This window comes from Clupea harengus, chromosome 10, assembly GCF_900700415.2.
Source record: "Clupea harengus chromosome 10, Ch_v2.0.2, whole genome shotgun sequence".
Lineage (NCBI taxonomy): Eukaryota > Metazoa > Chordata > Actinopteri > Clupeiformes > Clupeidae > Clupea > Clupea harengus.
The window spans coordinates 6,717,384-6,729,546 of NC_045161.1; the positions used below are offsets into that span (position 1 = coordinate 6,717,384).

The window sequence follows — 12,163 nt, forward strand, 5'->3', positions numbered from 1 at the left end:
TCATATGTCAGTGTTTGAGGAAAACTTTTAAAATCATTCTAATAAAACTAAAATCATATTCTCTGAATCATGTTAATGTCAGTTTTACAAGAATTTTCATCTGTGATTTGGATCCCTGTGGTTTTGAAAAACAGAACCTGATCTTGACGGTGGAAAGGGAACGAGAAGAAATATAGACATCACAGCACCCCTAAATGTCACTCTTTTTTTTTCATTTCCCCATCCATCCTTGCATGCGTCTCAGACCCAGATGGCCCTGCGATAAGACCCCCCCAATAAGATGTCCTCCCTGCCTCCCATCTGTCTGAGGGTGCAGTTCACACACTGGAGATGTGAACCCGGCAGGATTGGCTCGTTCTGAACATGTGCTACAGCAGCAGCACCTGGGGGCAATTAGGGAGCACTGGCCCCTATGGCCTGCTGCCCCCCCTGGGGATCCTGATTGATTGGAGCCTCATCTTCCTAACGGGCTGGCAGGGTGCCACCAGTCAGGAACGAGAGGTGGGAGCAGGGCAGAGGGAGGAAGGGAGGAAGGGAGGGAGGGGATGCCAGCCCATCTCCTCTGGGCGTCTGACTGTGCCCTGTGCATCCTGCAAAAGAGAGCTGGACCATGTATGTAAAAGCATACGACACAGTTTACATTCAGTGCTCACATCTCTTAGACTTGTACTTGTACTCGAATACTGTTCTAAAGAGAAGTGTCAAAAACAGTCAAATCTATCAAACTAGAGTTTATTTTTAATCATAGTTGTGCAGGACATGAACATTAAGATGTCAAAAATGATCAAATGACATCATTACAGAATGTTACACCATCTATACTACAGTATCTTCGACTGAGGACTACATCGCCTGTGTATTTCACTCCAGGTGGTAAGACAGCCTCCAACTTTGGCTTACATTCAGTCCAAAAATGAATTATGTCATCAAAGGCAGGAATTAAAGTTTTGAATGGCTTTGCGAATGACATTTTTTCCAGGATTGGGGCTGGTTTGGTTTTTCATTGCGTTGGAAAAGGAGGACAGAGGTTAAGTAATGAGACTTAAAAGGGAAAGGGAATCCAGAATAGCTCATTGGTATATTCAAACAACTATATCTCTCCATAGAGTAGAGATACAACACAAGAAAACTTTTAATGACATTCAATATGAAAACAACACAATTTCACTACCTCTTCAAACAGACTCTGTGTTCCAACAACATTATTTTCCTTTATTAAAAAAGAACGAGTAGGAGTAGAATTTTTTTTTGGAACTGACTGTGGACGTTGTGTTTGCTATTGTCTGTCAGCACAGACTCTCTGAGTTTCCGCAAATGGCACCTCTGAGTGGAGGAGCTTCTCTCCCCCCCCCCCTTTTGCTCTCTGTGAAAATACAGTACACTCATCTTCAGGGAGGCTTCCAGAATGTGATGCTACACACTTAATGAAGCTAAGGAGGACAATGGGGAATTCAATTAAAACAGATCCCTACAATCAGGGTCAGTGTGCATAATTACTTTCACATGACTAATGTGATGAATAGTAGCGGAATTACATGTCAGTGGAGCTCGGCAAAAGGGCCCATACACCCCAGACCTTATTCCATCTTTCAGAGACAATGTTGTTTTCTTTTTTCATTATTCCATATCTGAGTTGTGGTGCAGAAGCCTGGTAGTGTGGTCCATGACCGTTTTTCCTTAGGAACTTTAAACAAAGGAGATGGGCTTGGATCAATTGAGCTGAACAATGGTGGAGCCTAGTGGGGTGACACATCAGTCAGGTCCCCTTCTGCTCCTCTGCACGTAGAGCCCGAGATGGCAGGGCCAAGCTGCCAACAGCCTTTCTCCTCTCATGACCACTGAAGCAAAGAGGCTTCTATGGGTGACCTCTGCTGCTTCATCGCCCTACTATTTAAAACTGCTTGTGACTCTGCTCTTGGATGCACCAGCTTGTTGAGCAGGATTGAGACCAATCCAGGACATACACTCTGCAGTGTTAAATGAGACCAATCCAGGACATCCACTCTGCAGTGTTAAATGAGACCTATACAGGACATACACTCTGCAGTGTTAAATGAGACCTATCCAGGACATACACTCTGCAGTGTTAAATGAGACCTATCCAGGACATACACTCTGCAGTGTTAAATGAGACCTATACAGGACATACACTCTGCAGTGTTAAATGAGACCTATCCAGGACATACACTCTGCAGTGTTAAATGAGACCTATACAGGACATACACTCTGCAGTGTTAAATGAGACCTATACAGGACATACACTCTGCAATGTTAAATGAGATGCAGTCGTTGTGCTAAAACCTTGATTTCCCACCTACATCTCCAAACACCGTGACCGATTCTAGTGATTCTTGTTTTGTCAGAGTGCCAAAGTAACTTGTTTTGGGTCAACTGCCAATGATTCAGGTTTCGTCATTCATAAAAGTTTATTAGACCTGTGATATCAAGTATTCACATCCAACCAAAATACCAGGGTCAATTACTGTATGCAATTCCCTGAAAGGGATTTACTATCATTCATATTCTATCCCATCATTATTGTAAAGCATACCAACTTCCAATGCATGTTAGGCATTATTATAAGATAACAAAAGTGACATATACCTGTACTTAACCTTGCTTTTTAAAAGGTATGTACAGACCTGCAAAGAAACTGTTCTTGACTACATCCAATATCTAAAAACTCTATCCAGAAGTATTATACATGAGTGTAAATAGTACAGTGTGGCTGTTATACCATACTATAAAAGAGTGATTTCATTTCATTATGTGTGCTTTGCATAACGTAGTCTAACTTTAAAGTTGCATGAACTCGTGTGCAGTTACGGGAGGAACTCAAAGCTTTTACGAGGAATGATTGTTTTGGAGTTTGGAAGATAAATGTGTGATTTTGTCAAAATTTTAAACATCTGTAGAATAGATTTATATATTTTTCTTACAAAAGCATGGTATAAAAATATTTATGTTATCATATTCCTACTGTACAGTAGATCACACCATGAGCAACAGGACCATAATAGACCAGATGAACGTGTGTCATGCAGCATACTGTTCTCCAACAGGGAAACAACAGTTACCTCATGCAATCCTCTTTCACAAAGTGAGGCCTTTGAGATAAACCATGAGATGAAAAACACAACCAAATGAATGCAGCTGGTCAGAAAGTACAAACTACTGCTGATTTAAAAACAAATCAGCACACAAATAAAATAAAAAAAATCAAGATTTCTCATAAACCCTCCAGTTTTTAAAATCCCAATGGTCCCTTTCAGACGTAGCTCTTCTTCAGCTCAGATTAATTTGTTCCACAAATATGCATGGTGTTCAACGGCACTCAAGAAACACGACACATTTCTGTACCATGCTCTATCATCCAGCCTCTACACCAGTGGTTACCATGCACAAGATAGCTCCAATGGGAGCACACTAGAAAACCAGTTTTACTATTTCAATGCCAAAAACGTAAGCAGGACAAAAAATGTTCCAGATGCCCGCATCATGTGCTCGATATGAAAATAGCCCTCTGGACAGTGAAAGTGATACAGTTACGTGTGAACCATGTATCAGCTGATCACATGGGTTGCCATGTTTTGTCCATGGACTGAATGTGTTCCTTGGCTTTCATCCTCAAAGAGGCAATACTAGAGCTTCGCTGATCCACGTCCTCCATTGGGTATTTATCAGAGTAAGCTGCAGGGCACTGGTATGGAGGGGGGGCCATCGTCTGCATCCCTTGGCCCATGGACTGATTGGTGTTCAGGAAACCATGGCTCGTATATCCTTGTTGAAGGCCCTGTGACGGGCCCATGAACCCTGGGATGCTGTGTACAGGCGTGGCGCTGGTCAGCGGGGATGTAAGCCATGGATCCAGGGGCAAAGAGTTGGTCACTGGTCCCATGTTGGTGTGCATAGGTGGCCGATTGAAGGACAGCACCGGAGAGTCGTGGAGCTTCATACTGCTCGCGTCCATTTTCTCCTGGCGCCTCCATTTGGCTCTGCGATTCTGGAACCACACCTATGGCGAAAAACGGCGACAACTTTCAGTATCTCAGTTCAGTTCACTACATTTTTTTTAAACAGATTTAAACAGGAAAGCAAAAACATGGATCTTAATTTGATTTAGAAATAAGAGCAATTAGATGATTTACCTTATAATAACTCTAAACTCACTGCTACGACAAACAATAAGATTGAGAGATAATCCAAACTAAAAACACTTCTGTTTTGAAGAGGCAACATCAACGTCTGAATGAAATACATCAGTTAGATCACTGTTTACATCAACTCAAAAGACCGAGTCTAATTGTCTTACAAGAGCGGAAAAAGGTCCTCCACACGTCTAATGGGATTCAAACATGTATAGCCCATAATGAGACTTGAGAGGTGAAGACAGCACAACAAACACACCTGCACTCTGACTTCAGGGAGGTTAACTTTCATGGCCAGCTCTTCGCGGCTGTAAACGTCGGGATAGTGAGACTTCTCGAAGGCACGCTCCAGCTCGTGCAGCTGGTAGGTGGTGAAGGTGGTGCGGTTGCGCCGATGCTTCTTCTTGGGCGGCTCCTCGTCGGCAGGCTCTGGGGATTTGTCCTCACTATCGACACCCTTGTGGAGTTCATTCATGCCGCCGTCGCACTTGTTCGAGTACATGTCTGGGTCTGGTCAACCAAACGAGGTAGAGTATTAACATGCAGAAGGATACTGGACACGGTGGAATGCAGAGACAATCAACAGAATGGAGTCCATCAACAGAGACAACACACAATAGATGTTGCCTTTACTACTGGAATCAGAATGGGATTACAAAAACTTGCATAGAGTGCATAATCTAATTTTGTGAACCGAATGATAGCTTTACCATAACCAAAAGGAAATTTCCCATAAGAAACATCAGTTCAATCAAACTACACTCTCCATGCCCCATAGTAGTATAAATGTATGGACCAGTGGCTTTCACTTGAGTTTTCTCTCCCTGTAATCCTGTGGGAAACAGATGCAGGCTAGTAAATCTTCTAATAGTTTCCATGTAGACTCTAATCTACCTACAAGCTTTTATATGTTGACAGCTCTGTCAGTAAACACCTTAAACATTTCCCGGAAGAAAAAAAGCCACAGCCAGGCAGTATGCCCGTGGAGGAAAATAATTAAATTAGCCAAAGAGGACCATTAGATCAACCAGATACACCAGGATGCCATGTCCCTCCACACCTTATGTTGTGGATGAACGTGCAGGCAATGAAGCTCATCTAGAAGTCGAAAACAGCTCTTTCAAACCGTCATTTAGATCTGTCTATTTAAGTTTTGATTTCATAAAAACATTTTAATGCTGGTGTGAAAAAGTATGTCTGGGGCAGGTGTACTTCACCACTTTAACGAGTCATTTAACATCGTTTGTGGCTGATATGAACATTCATTTGAGTTTGGATACATCAATAATTGGATACAGCTATTACATCCTTACAGCACATTTAAAAGTAATTAGTATATGACTTTACTCTCATATAACTATGTTCTTTAATAAATGGCTGTGGTTTGGGTATTGTACTTTTAGGCTAATATGGAGCAAAAACAAACCTTTGAAAATGTACTTGCAATCTTTTAACAGATATACTGAGACATACGTAAGAAGTCAATGTCATGATATCAGAAAAAGCTCTTTGTATCTTTGCACGGCCAACTCAAAAGAAGAGTAAGAGAATATTCAAATAGCATAAGTTATGGATGCTTCAATGCATCTGCATTTTTCATTTGTCTACTTATTTTTTAAGATACTCCTTGATACAGTGATGATAGCAGGACACTTTATCTTCTTCTCCCTAAACCCTCTGCAAGTATCACTCTAAACAAGCCTATGGCACTCTGAGCTTCTGATAAAGCGTGGAACAGAAGTCTTTTCAAATATCTAATATTCAGCGCTTGTGTCGTGTGCCCTCTCTCTTCTTAAGCTGACACTCTGTGTAGTCACCTCATTGTGTTAATGACGCATAAGTGCATCGACTTGGAGAACCTTACCATGAAAAGAGGGCTGCTCAGGGTTGTCCCTTAGGGTGGAGAGGTGTCCATAGGAGTGAGTTTGGTCCTGCTTTCTGGGGTCTCCTAGGCCATCCACTCCAACTTTATGTGGCCCAGCATGACCATTGGGGTGAAGCAAGGGGTCCTGCTCCTTACTGAAGCCTAGGATGACATCAATGCTGTGGACACGGGTTCCCACAGCCACCCCACCTCCTTTAACCAGCTCATGGAAGTTATTGGGCGAGAGGCAACCTTCGTCCACCATGTTCATGCTATCCAGTGATAAATGCATTCGAACGTTAGGGATTGTCCCAAGTCCTACAGAAGAGAAAGCTGCACTAAAGTTGGCTCCAGCCGAAATCCAAATTTCAGAAGGACTCACAGGGGTCTGCTGATATCAGAACCTGCAAAAGAAAATGAAAGAAGTAATTGTAATGGACCCTCTGCCTTGAAATGATTAAGGGTTTTTTCCAAATGACAAATAATTCTGAGGCACAGTTTTTTATGATGTCCAGATATACCAGATATACCACATCCGAAAACCCCAACGTTGATTGTTAGCTCATGAAGAAGTAAACCATTAATTCACTGATAGAAGCGCGAAGCATGTAGGCTACGGCGCTGTCTACAGCGAAAACATATTTTGGAGTGACGCATAATATTCATTCAATACTTAGAGTCCAAATCACAACAGTTTTTTTTTCTCTAGGCAAAATTAGCTAAATCTAGTCCAAACGATATCCGTTTTATCTTAATTCAAAGCTTTCTCATTAAAATACAGACTGACATGAAGACCTCAATGCATGAACTTGCATTTTAGTTGCGGTTATATCAAAGTTAATAATTTCTATGTATCCCAAACTTCTAGACGTCGACTTTAGTTGTGTTTTTTAATTGAAACGACAGAGACGTGAAAGTTGGGACCTACCTTCTAGCGGATGTGATTCCAATCTGAAGTACGAGGATATTCCACCTGTTCCTCTCTGGCAGAAGAACTGAACACGCCTTCGCTTTCGTAAAGCCGCTCAATCTCCACTTGGGAAGACTTTTGACGCTCATCCAAATTCATTTAAATCAACAGTTGGTAATATTCAATGTTTATAACACGACCCTCGTCTGTGTTTTGTTGATTGCCTTTTCTCAATCTTTTACCCCACAGAACTAGACTGAAGAATGGCTCTAACACGAGGACTGAAGAGGTTTATTAATTGGAATCCTTCCCCTTTAAGAATGATTGACAGTTGTTTTCTAGTCAAGTAATTGCTCTAAATGTAGCTCGTATTCACCCCACAGGAGGAGGCCAAGGCTAATGAAGCCGACACAAGACTGTCTTTCAAAAATCTATTGTTTTAAAGACAATGGACTGACCGAAAGTTTTCGTTAATCCCCTCATTATCCCAGTGAAAGACTATATACCTCTCTATATATAAACTTTCTACCCATGCATGTCATGTGTATTTGAATGGAAGAGGACGTTTTATGATTTCATTCACTGAAAATATGTTGAAACTTTATTAAAATCTTAAAATTGCAAAAGTCCCCTAGTGAATCATAAGAATTGTATAATTGTGGCTATATCAATCATCATCATCTTAATTTAAAAAAACAAATCTTCCTTCATAATAGGCTGTCTGTTGTGCATTTGACATAAAATAACATGTTATGCTAGTCTAGTCACTATCAAAATCTTAAACAAGTGCCATGTGGTCCATCAACAACTGTTTGACCACATTTGTTCAGTTATTAGGGTTTAACCCCAGTGCATGGCACCTCAGTGCAAAAAGAGAAGTCATGAGAAATAAACAATTACCCTGCATCTGACTCTTTCATGTCAGAAAAGGTATCCTTTATCATTTTTGTTGTCATATGTATTTTTTTTTTTATCTGATGTCAGGATAATACCTCAACATGTAGGCCTAATTTATTATTTATAATTACTGGGATGATGACCCAGATCTATTCTATAAAATATTTTGCACATTTTCAACAACCTTTGGATTGGGTATGTCCATGTTTATATGTCTCCTTGAGGGGAACTGGCACTTTAAGAGTGTGTGGTCATCTGAAAATGTGGATGTCTTGATAGGTTAACAGAGGTATCAGAGAGATCAGCACTGCTCTTACCGAGACCAAAAGTCAAAACAGTTTCCTTCTTTTCCTTCAGTTGAAACTAAACATTTGATTTAACCCTACTGAAATCCAAAAAAAGGATTACATTTGTTTTAGTGGAAGAAGAGAGGGAGAGAGTGGTTCCCTGGTTGGTAGAAATTAATTGATGTTAATATTCGGCAATAATTATGTTTAAAAGTAAAATAATTAAAACATTCTAAGTAGCCGATGACAGATAGGGACAGTATCAATTACGCTACAATATCCCTGTGCAAATCTACATAATCTCTAATCTAGTTTGCAGAACAGATGCAAAGACAGATGCAAAGTCAGATTTTGTATTTCTTTGAAATGGACTCCTCGTGTCATTGCTCAGTCTTCGGGGTAGAGCAGTAAGAGGAAGACTATGTTTCTGGGAAGGCCTATAGGACTAGAGAACACCATATGGTCACTCACACAAAATCCCAAAGGATCTGATAGGGAAGGGCAAATGTCATGCATCTTTGAAAAACGGCTTTGGAGCATGCTAATACAAACTTACCCGTTCCTCAGTGCTCAAACTCAGTATGAAAGAAGACAAAGATCAGGGGTAGATTTCCCAAAGTATTCTTAATGCTACGCCAATTATGAATTTCAGTCCTTCTTTTACTGTCTTTGGTTATAGCCTACCTTAAGCTGTACCATAACGACTCGAGGCACTAGCTTATCCACAGGTGTGCCATCTACGGAGGGACGTTGTGACAGGACCGAGCTGGAAGGGGCCCTGTGGACAGCTGATTACAGTAGTCCCCAGCAAAGAGAGCCCCCCTGAAATCTATGATTTCATGCAGAAGACTACAATGACATGTCCATGGCATGGTCCCCATACCAATATCTTGCTAAGAGCTTCTTAATCAGTCCACAGTGCAACAACACCGTGAAACGCAACTACTTCATCATACTACTCGAAACGAAGGTGAAAGGTGGGGAAGAAGAAAAACAAAACAGTGGTTAGTGAGAATCTGTTACACTGACTGAAGTAGTTATGGCAACAGTTTAAGTTGTCCCTACAGGTTAATGGGTTGTCAATTCTAAAAACAACTAGCTGGCCAGTATTTTATTAATAATTAGTGTACACTATTTATCTTGCAAGATGTTTTGTAAGTTTGCATTAGGCTAATGTTCTGGCTGCTATGGTTATTTCCTACACTGTCATCTGTTTTTAATAACCTGTTTTGAATGCGTAAATGGCAGATATTGTATGTAGGCCTAATATAGTTGTTCAGGTCTTAAAGTGAACAAAGCTTTAGCATAACCCAGGTTGAAGCCAGACTATGGATTAAGATTTAAAAATATGCCTAATGGTGGATGTGTGAACTGTCCTGACATTGTTCTCTCCAAACCAAAAGAAACCAAATCTGTTTTCAAAGGTAGCGGACCAAATACAGCTATGGTCTTTGCTCTGAAGGAGATTTGCTTACGTTTCTTGATGCATTCCAATAAGAAGACCTACATGTCTCCACAGATATGCTTAGTAAAGAGGTAGGAACAGTTTATCCCAATAAAAGGTCAGCTTGAATAGATACCCTTTGTAGATGTGTAGACAGTGGGGGTCAGGGGTCAGGGTTAGGGGGCCATGCTCAGTCTTTTGTTTGGGGCCCCTGGAGTCCCTAGAAAGGCCCCTGCACCCAGTATATTCATGAAAAATGTATTAGCTGCAAATTCAAAATATCATAATATAATTTTTTTACACAATTGAAATGAATAGGAAAAGTAGACTAATGGACAGAGAGACTTCCTGTCACTTTGAATGAAAGTTCAGATTAGTGCGGGGTGGCGTGACATCAGAGTCCATCAAGGAAGAGGAACAGACAACGGCTGTCAAAAAAGAGCTATCTAGGCTCGTAGCCATCTTATGGTTGCTGTCTTATGGTTGTGTGGTTACCCTTGCTATTAGATGATGTGATGTAGTGTGTATGTGTTTAGTGTTGCAGATGTTCAGTCAGTAGACCATTGCAGCCACCACAACTCCAGATTTGACAATGCTTTTAAGCAATTAAAATTGCTATAATGTTATCATGCTATATTGTGCTAAACCGTTTAATTTTAATCCCTCGTGAATACAAATCTATGAGTAACACATAGCCTACAACCATCCTTATTTGGGAATTTCGTTTTTTGTTGACTTGCATAGTAGGCTATTACTTCCGCATTACTCACGCATGCTCAAACCTATGTGAATGACAATAATCGATATGAGAAACATGGATTCAGCCTATTAAGGTATGCTCTTAGGGGAACTTAGGGAACTAAGAGATGCTTTGGGAAACATACATCGAAAAGTAAACAACTTTAGTAAGACATATTTTTCAAGTCTTCATAAAACGCTAAGAGCGACCGTTATTGGCAAACCCACCCAGGATATTTCTGAAAATTAGGCTTTACTGCACTAATAATAATAATAATAATACATTTTATTTCACAGCGCCTTTCATGTCACTCAAGGACGCTTTACAATTTAAAACAGGAGCAAACAAATAACAAAACAATTAAAATTAAAAGTGCAAGTAAAAACAGCATGGCAACTACAGTGAGAATGCAATCCTGAAAAGGTGGGTTTTGAGAGAGGATTTGAACTGAGGGAAGGAGTCAATGTTTCGGATGTCAGGTGGGAGTGAGTTCCAGAGTTTGGGAGCAGAGCGGCTGAAAGCTCTGCTCCCCATGGTGGTAAGCCGGGCAGAGGGGACAGTTAGGTGGATGGAAGAGGAGGATCTGAGGGAGCGGGTGGAGGTGGCAGTGTGAAGGAGGTCAGACAGGTAAGGAGGGGCAAGGTTGTGGATGGCTTTAAAAGTATGAAGAAGAATTTTAAAGTTGATACGGAAGTGAATTGGAAGCCAGTGGAGTTGCTGTAGGATGGGGGTGATGTGGTGGAAAGAGGGGGTGAGGGAGATGATACGGGCAGCTGAGTTCTGGACCAGTTGGAGCTTATGGAGGGATTTCTGGGGGAGACCAAAGAGGAGAGAATTACAGTAGTCAATACGGGAGGTGACAAGGCTATGTACAAGAATAGAGGTGGTGTGGGGGGTGAGGGAGGGACGGAGGCGATTTATGTTACGGAGATGGAAGTAGGTGGTGCGGGTGGTGATGTTGATGTGAGATTTGAAGGAGAGTGAGCCGTCGACGATGACACCCAGACTCTTTACCTGGGGGGAGGGGGAAACTATGGAGCTGTCAATTGAGAGGGAAAAACTGTCAACTTTGAGTAGAGTGGATTTAGTACCGACTAAAAGGATTTCGGTTTTATCACTGTTAAGTTTGAGGAAGTTTGAGGTGAACCAGGTATGAAGTGCAGAAAGGCAATCTGTCAAGGATGAGGGAGGAAGAATGGAGTTGGGCTTGGTGGAGAGGTAGAGCTTGGTGTCATCCGCGTAGCAATGAAAAAGAATATTGAATTTACGGAAAATAAGGCCAAGGGGAAGGAGGTAATGAAAAGGAGGGGACCCAGGACAGAGCCCTGGGGGACACCAGAGGAGACAGGGGACGGTTGGGAACGGAAGGATTTGAGTTGGATGAACTGAGTGCGGTCTGAGAGATAGGAGTGGAACCAGTCAAGGGGGATGCCAGTGATGCCGATGGAGGATAATCTGTTGAGGAGGATGGTGTGGGAGATTGTGTCGAAGGCCGCACTCAGGTCAAGGAGGATGAGGATGGATAGTAAACCGGAATCAGCTGCAATAAGGAGGTCGTTGGTGATTTTCAGAAGGGCCGTTTCAGTGCTATGGCGGGGACGGAAACCAGATTGGAACTGTTCATATAAACTGTTTTGAGATAGATGGGAATGGAGTTGAGAAGCAACGATTTTCTCAAGTATTTTGGAGATGAAAGATAGGTTGGAGATGGGGCGGAGGTTATTAAAGTTGTTGGGATCTGAACCAGGTTTTTTGAGGATTGGGGAGACAGCAGCCGTTTTGAGGGGTGCGGGAAATGAACCAGTAGTGAGAGAGGAGTGGATGATAGCAGCAATTAGAGGGAGCAGTGAGGGGAGGCAGGATATGACCAGGGC

The 12,163-nt window shown here is 41.7% G+C and overlaps 1 protein-coding gene across 2 annotated transcripts; it reads right to left on the reverse strand.

Moving 5' to 3' along the window:
* Nucleotides 1-2,407: 2,407 nt before the first annotated feature.
* rx1 (retinal homeobox gene 1) lies at nucleotides 2,408-7,297 on the reverse strand. Of its 2 annotated transcripts, XM_031575145.2 has the most exons (4): nucleotides 6,941-7,297; nucleotides 6,013-6,416; nucleotides 4,408-4,658; nucleotides 2,408-4,015 (listed from the first exon to the last, which is right to left on the reverse strand). In XM_031575145.2, exons 2-4 carry the CDS (start codon nucleotides 6,302-6,304, stop codon nucleotides 3,572-3,574), a joined length of 987 nt encoding a protein of 328 aa, XP_031431005.1. In that variant the 5' UTR covers nucleotides 6,305-6,416; nucleotides 6,941-7,297; the 3' UTR covers nucleotides 2,408-3,571. The 2 variants fall into 2 exon arrangements, with proteins under 2 accessions (XP_031431005.1, XP_012683795.1); XM_012828341.3 differs by lacking the exon at nucleotides 6,941-7,297 and having other exon boundaries at nucleotides 6,013-6,603.
* Between the last annotated feature and the right edge of the window lie 4,866 nt (nucleotides 7,298-12,163).

Excerpts from the sequence above, each read along its gene's own strand:
- rx1 (XM_031575145.2), bottom strand. The coding sequence starts at position 6,304 with ATGCATTTATCACTGGATAGCATGAACATGGTGGACGAAGGTTGCCTC. Across the intron at positions 4,659-6,012 it reads TGAGCAGCCCTCTTTTCATG|ACCCAGACATGTACTCGAAC; the intron begins GTAAGGTTCTCC and ends TTGGTTGACCAG. Across the intron at positions 4,016-4,407 it reads TCCCTGAAGTCAGAGTGCAG|GTGTGGTTCCAGAATCGCAG; the intron begins GTGTGTTTGTTG and ends TTTTCGCCATAG.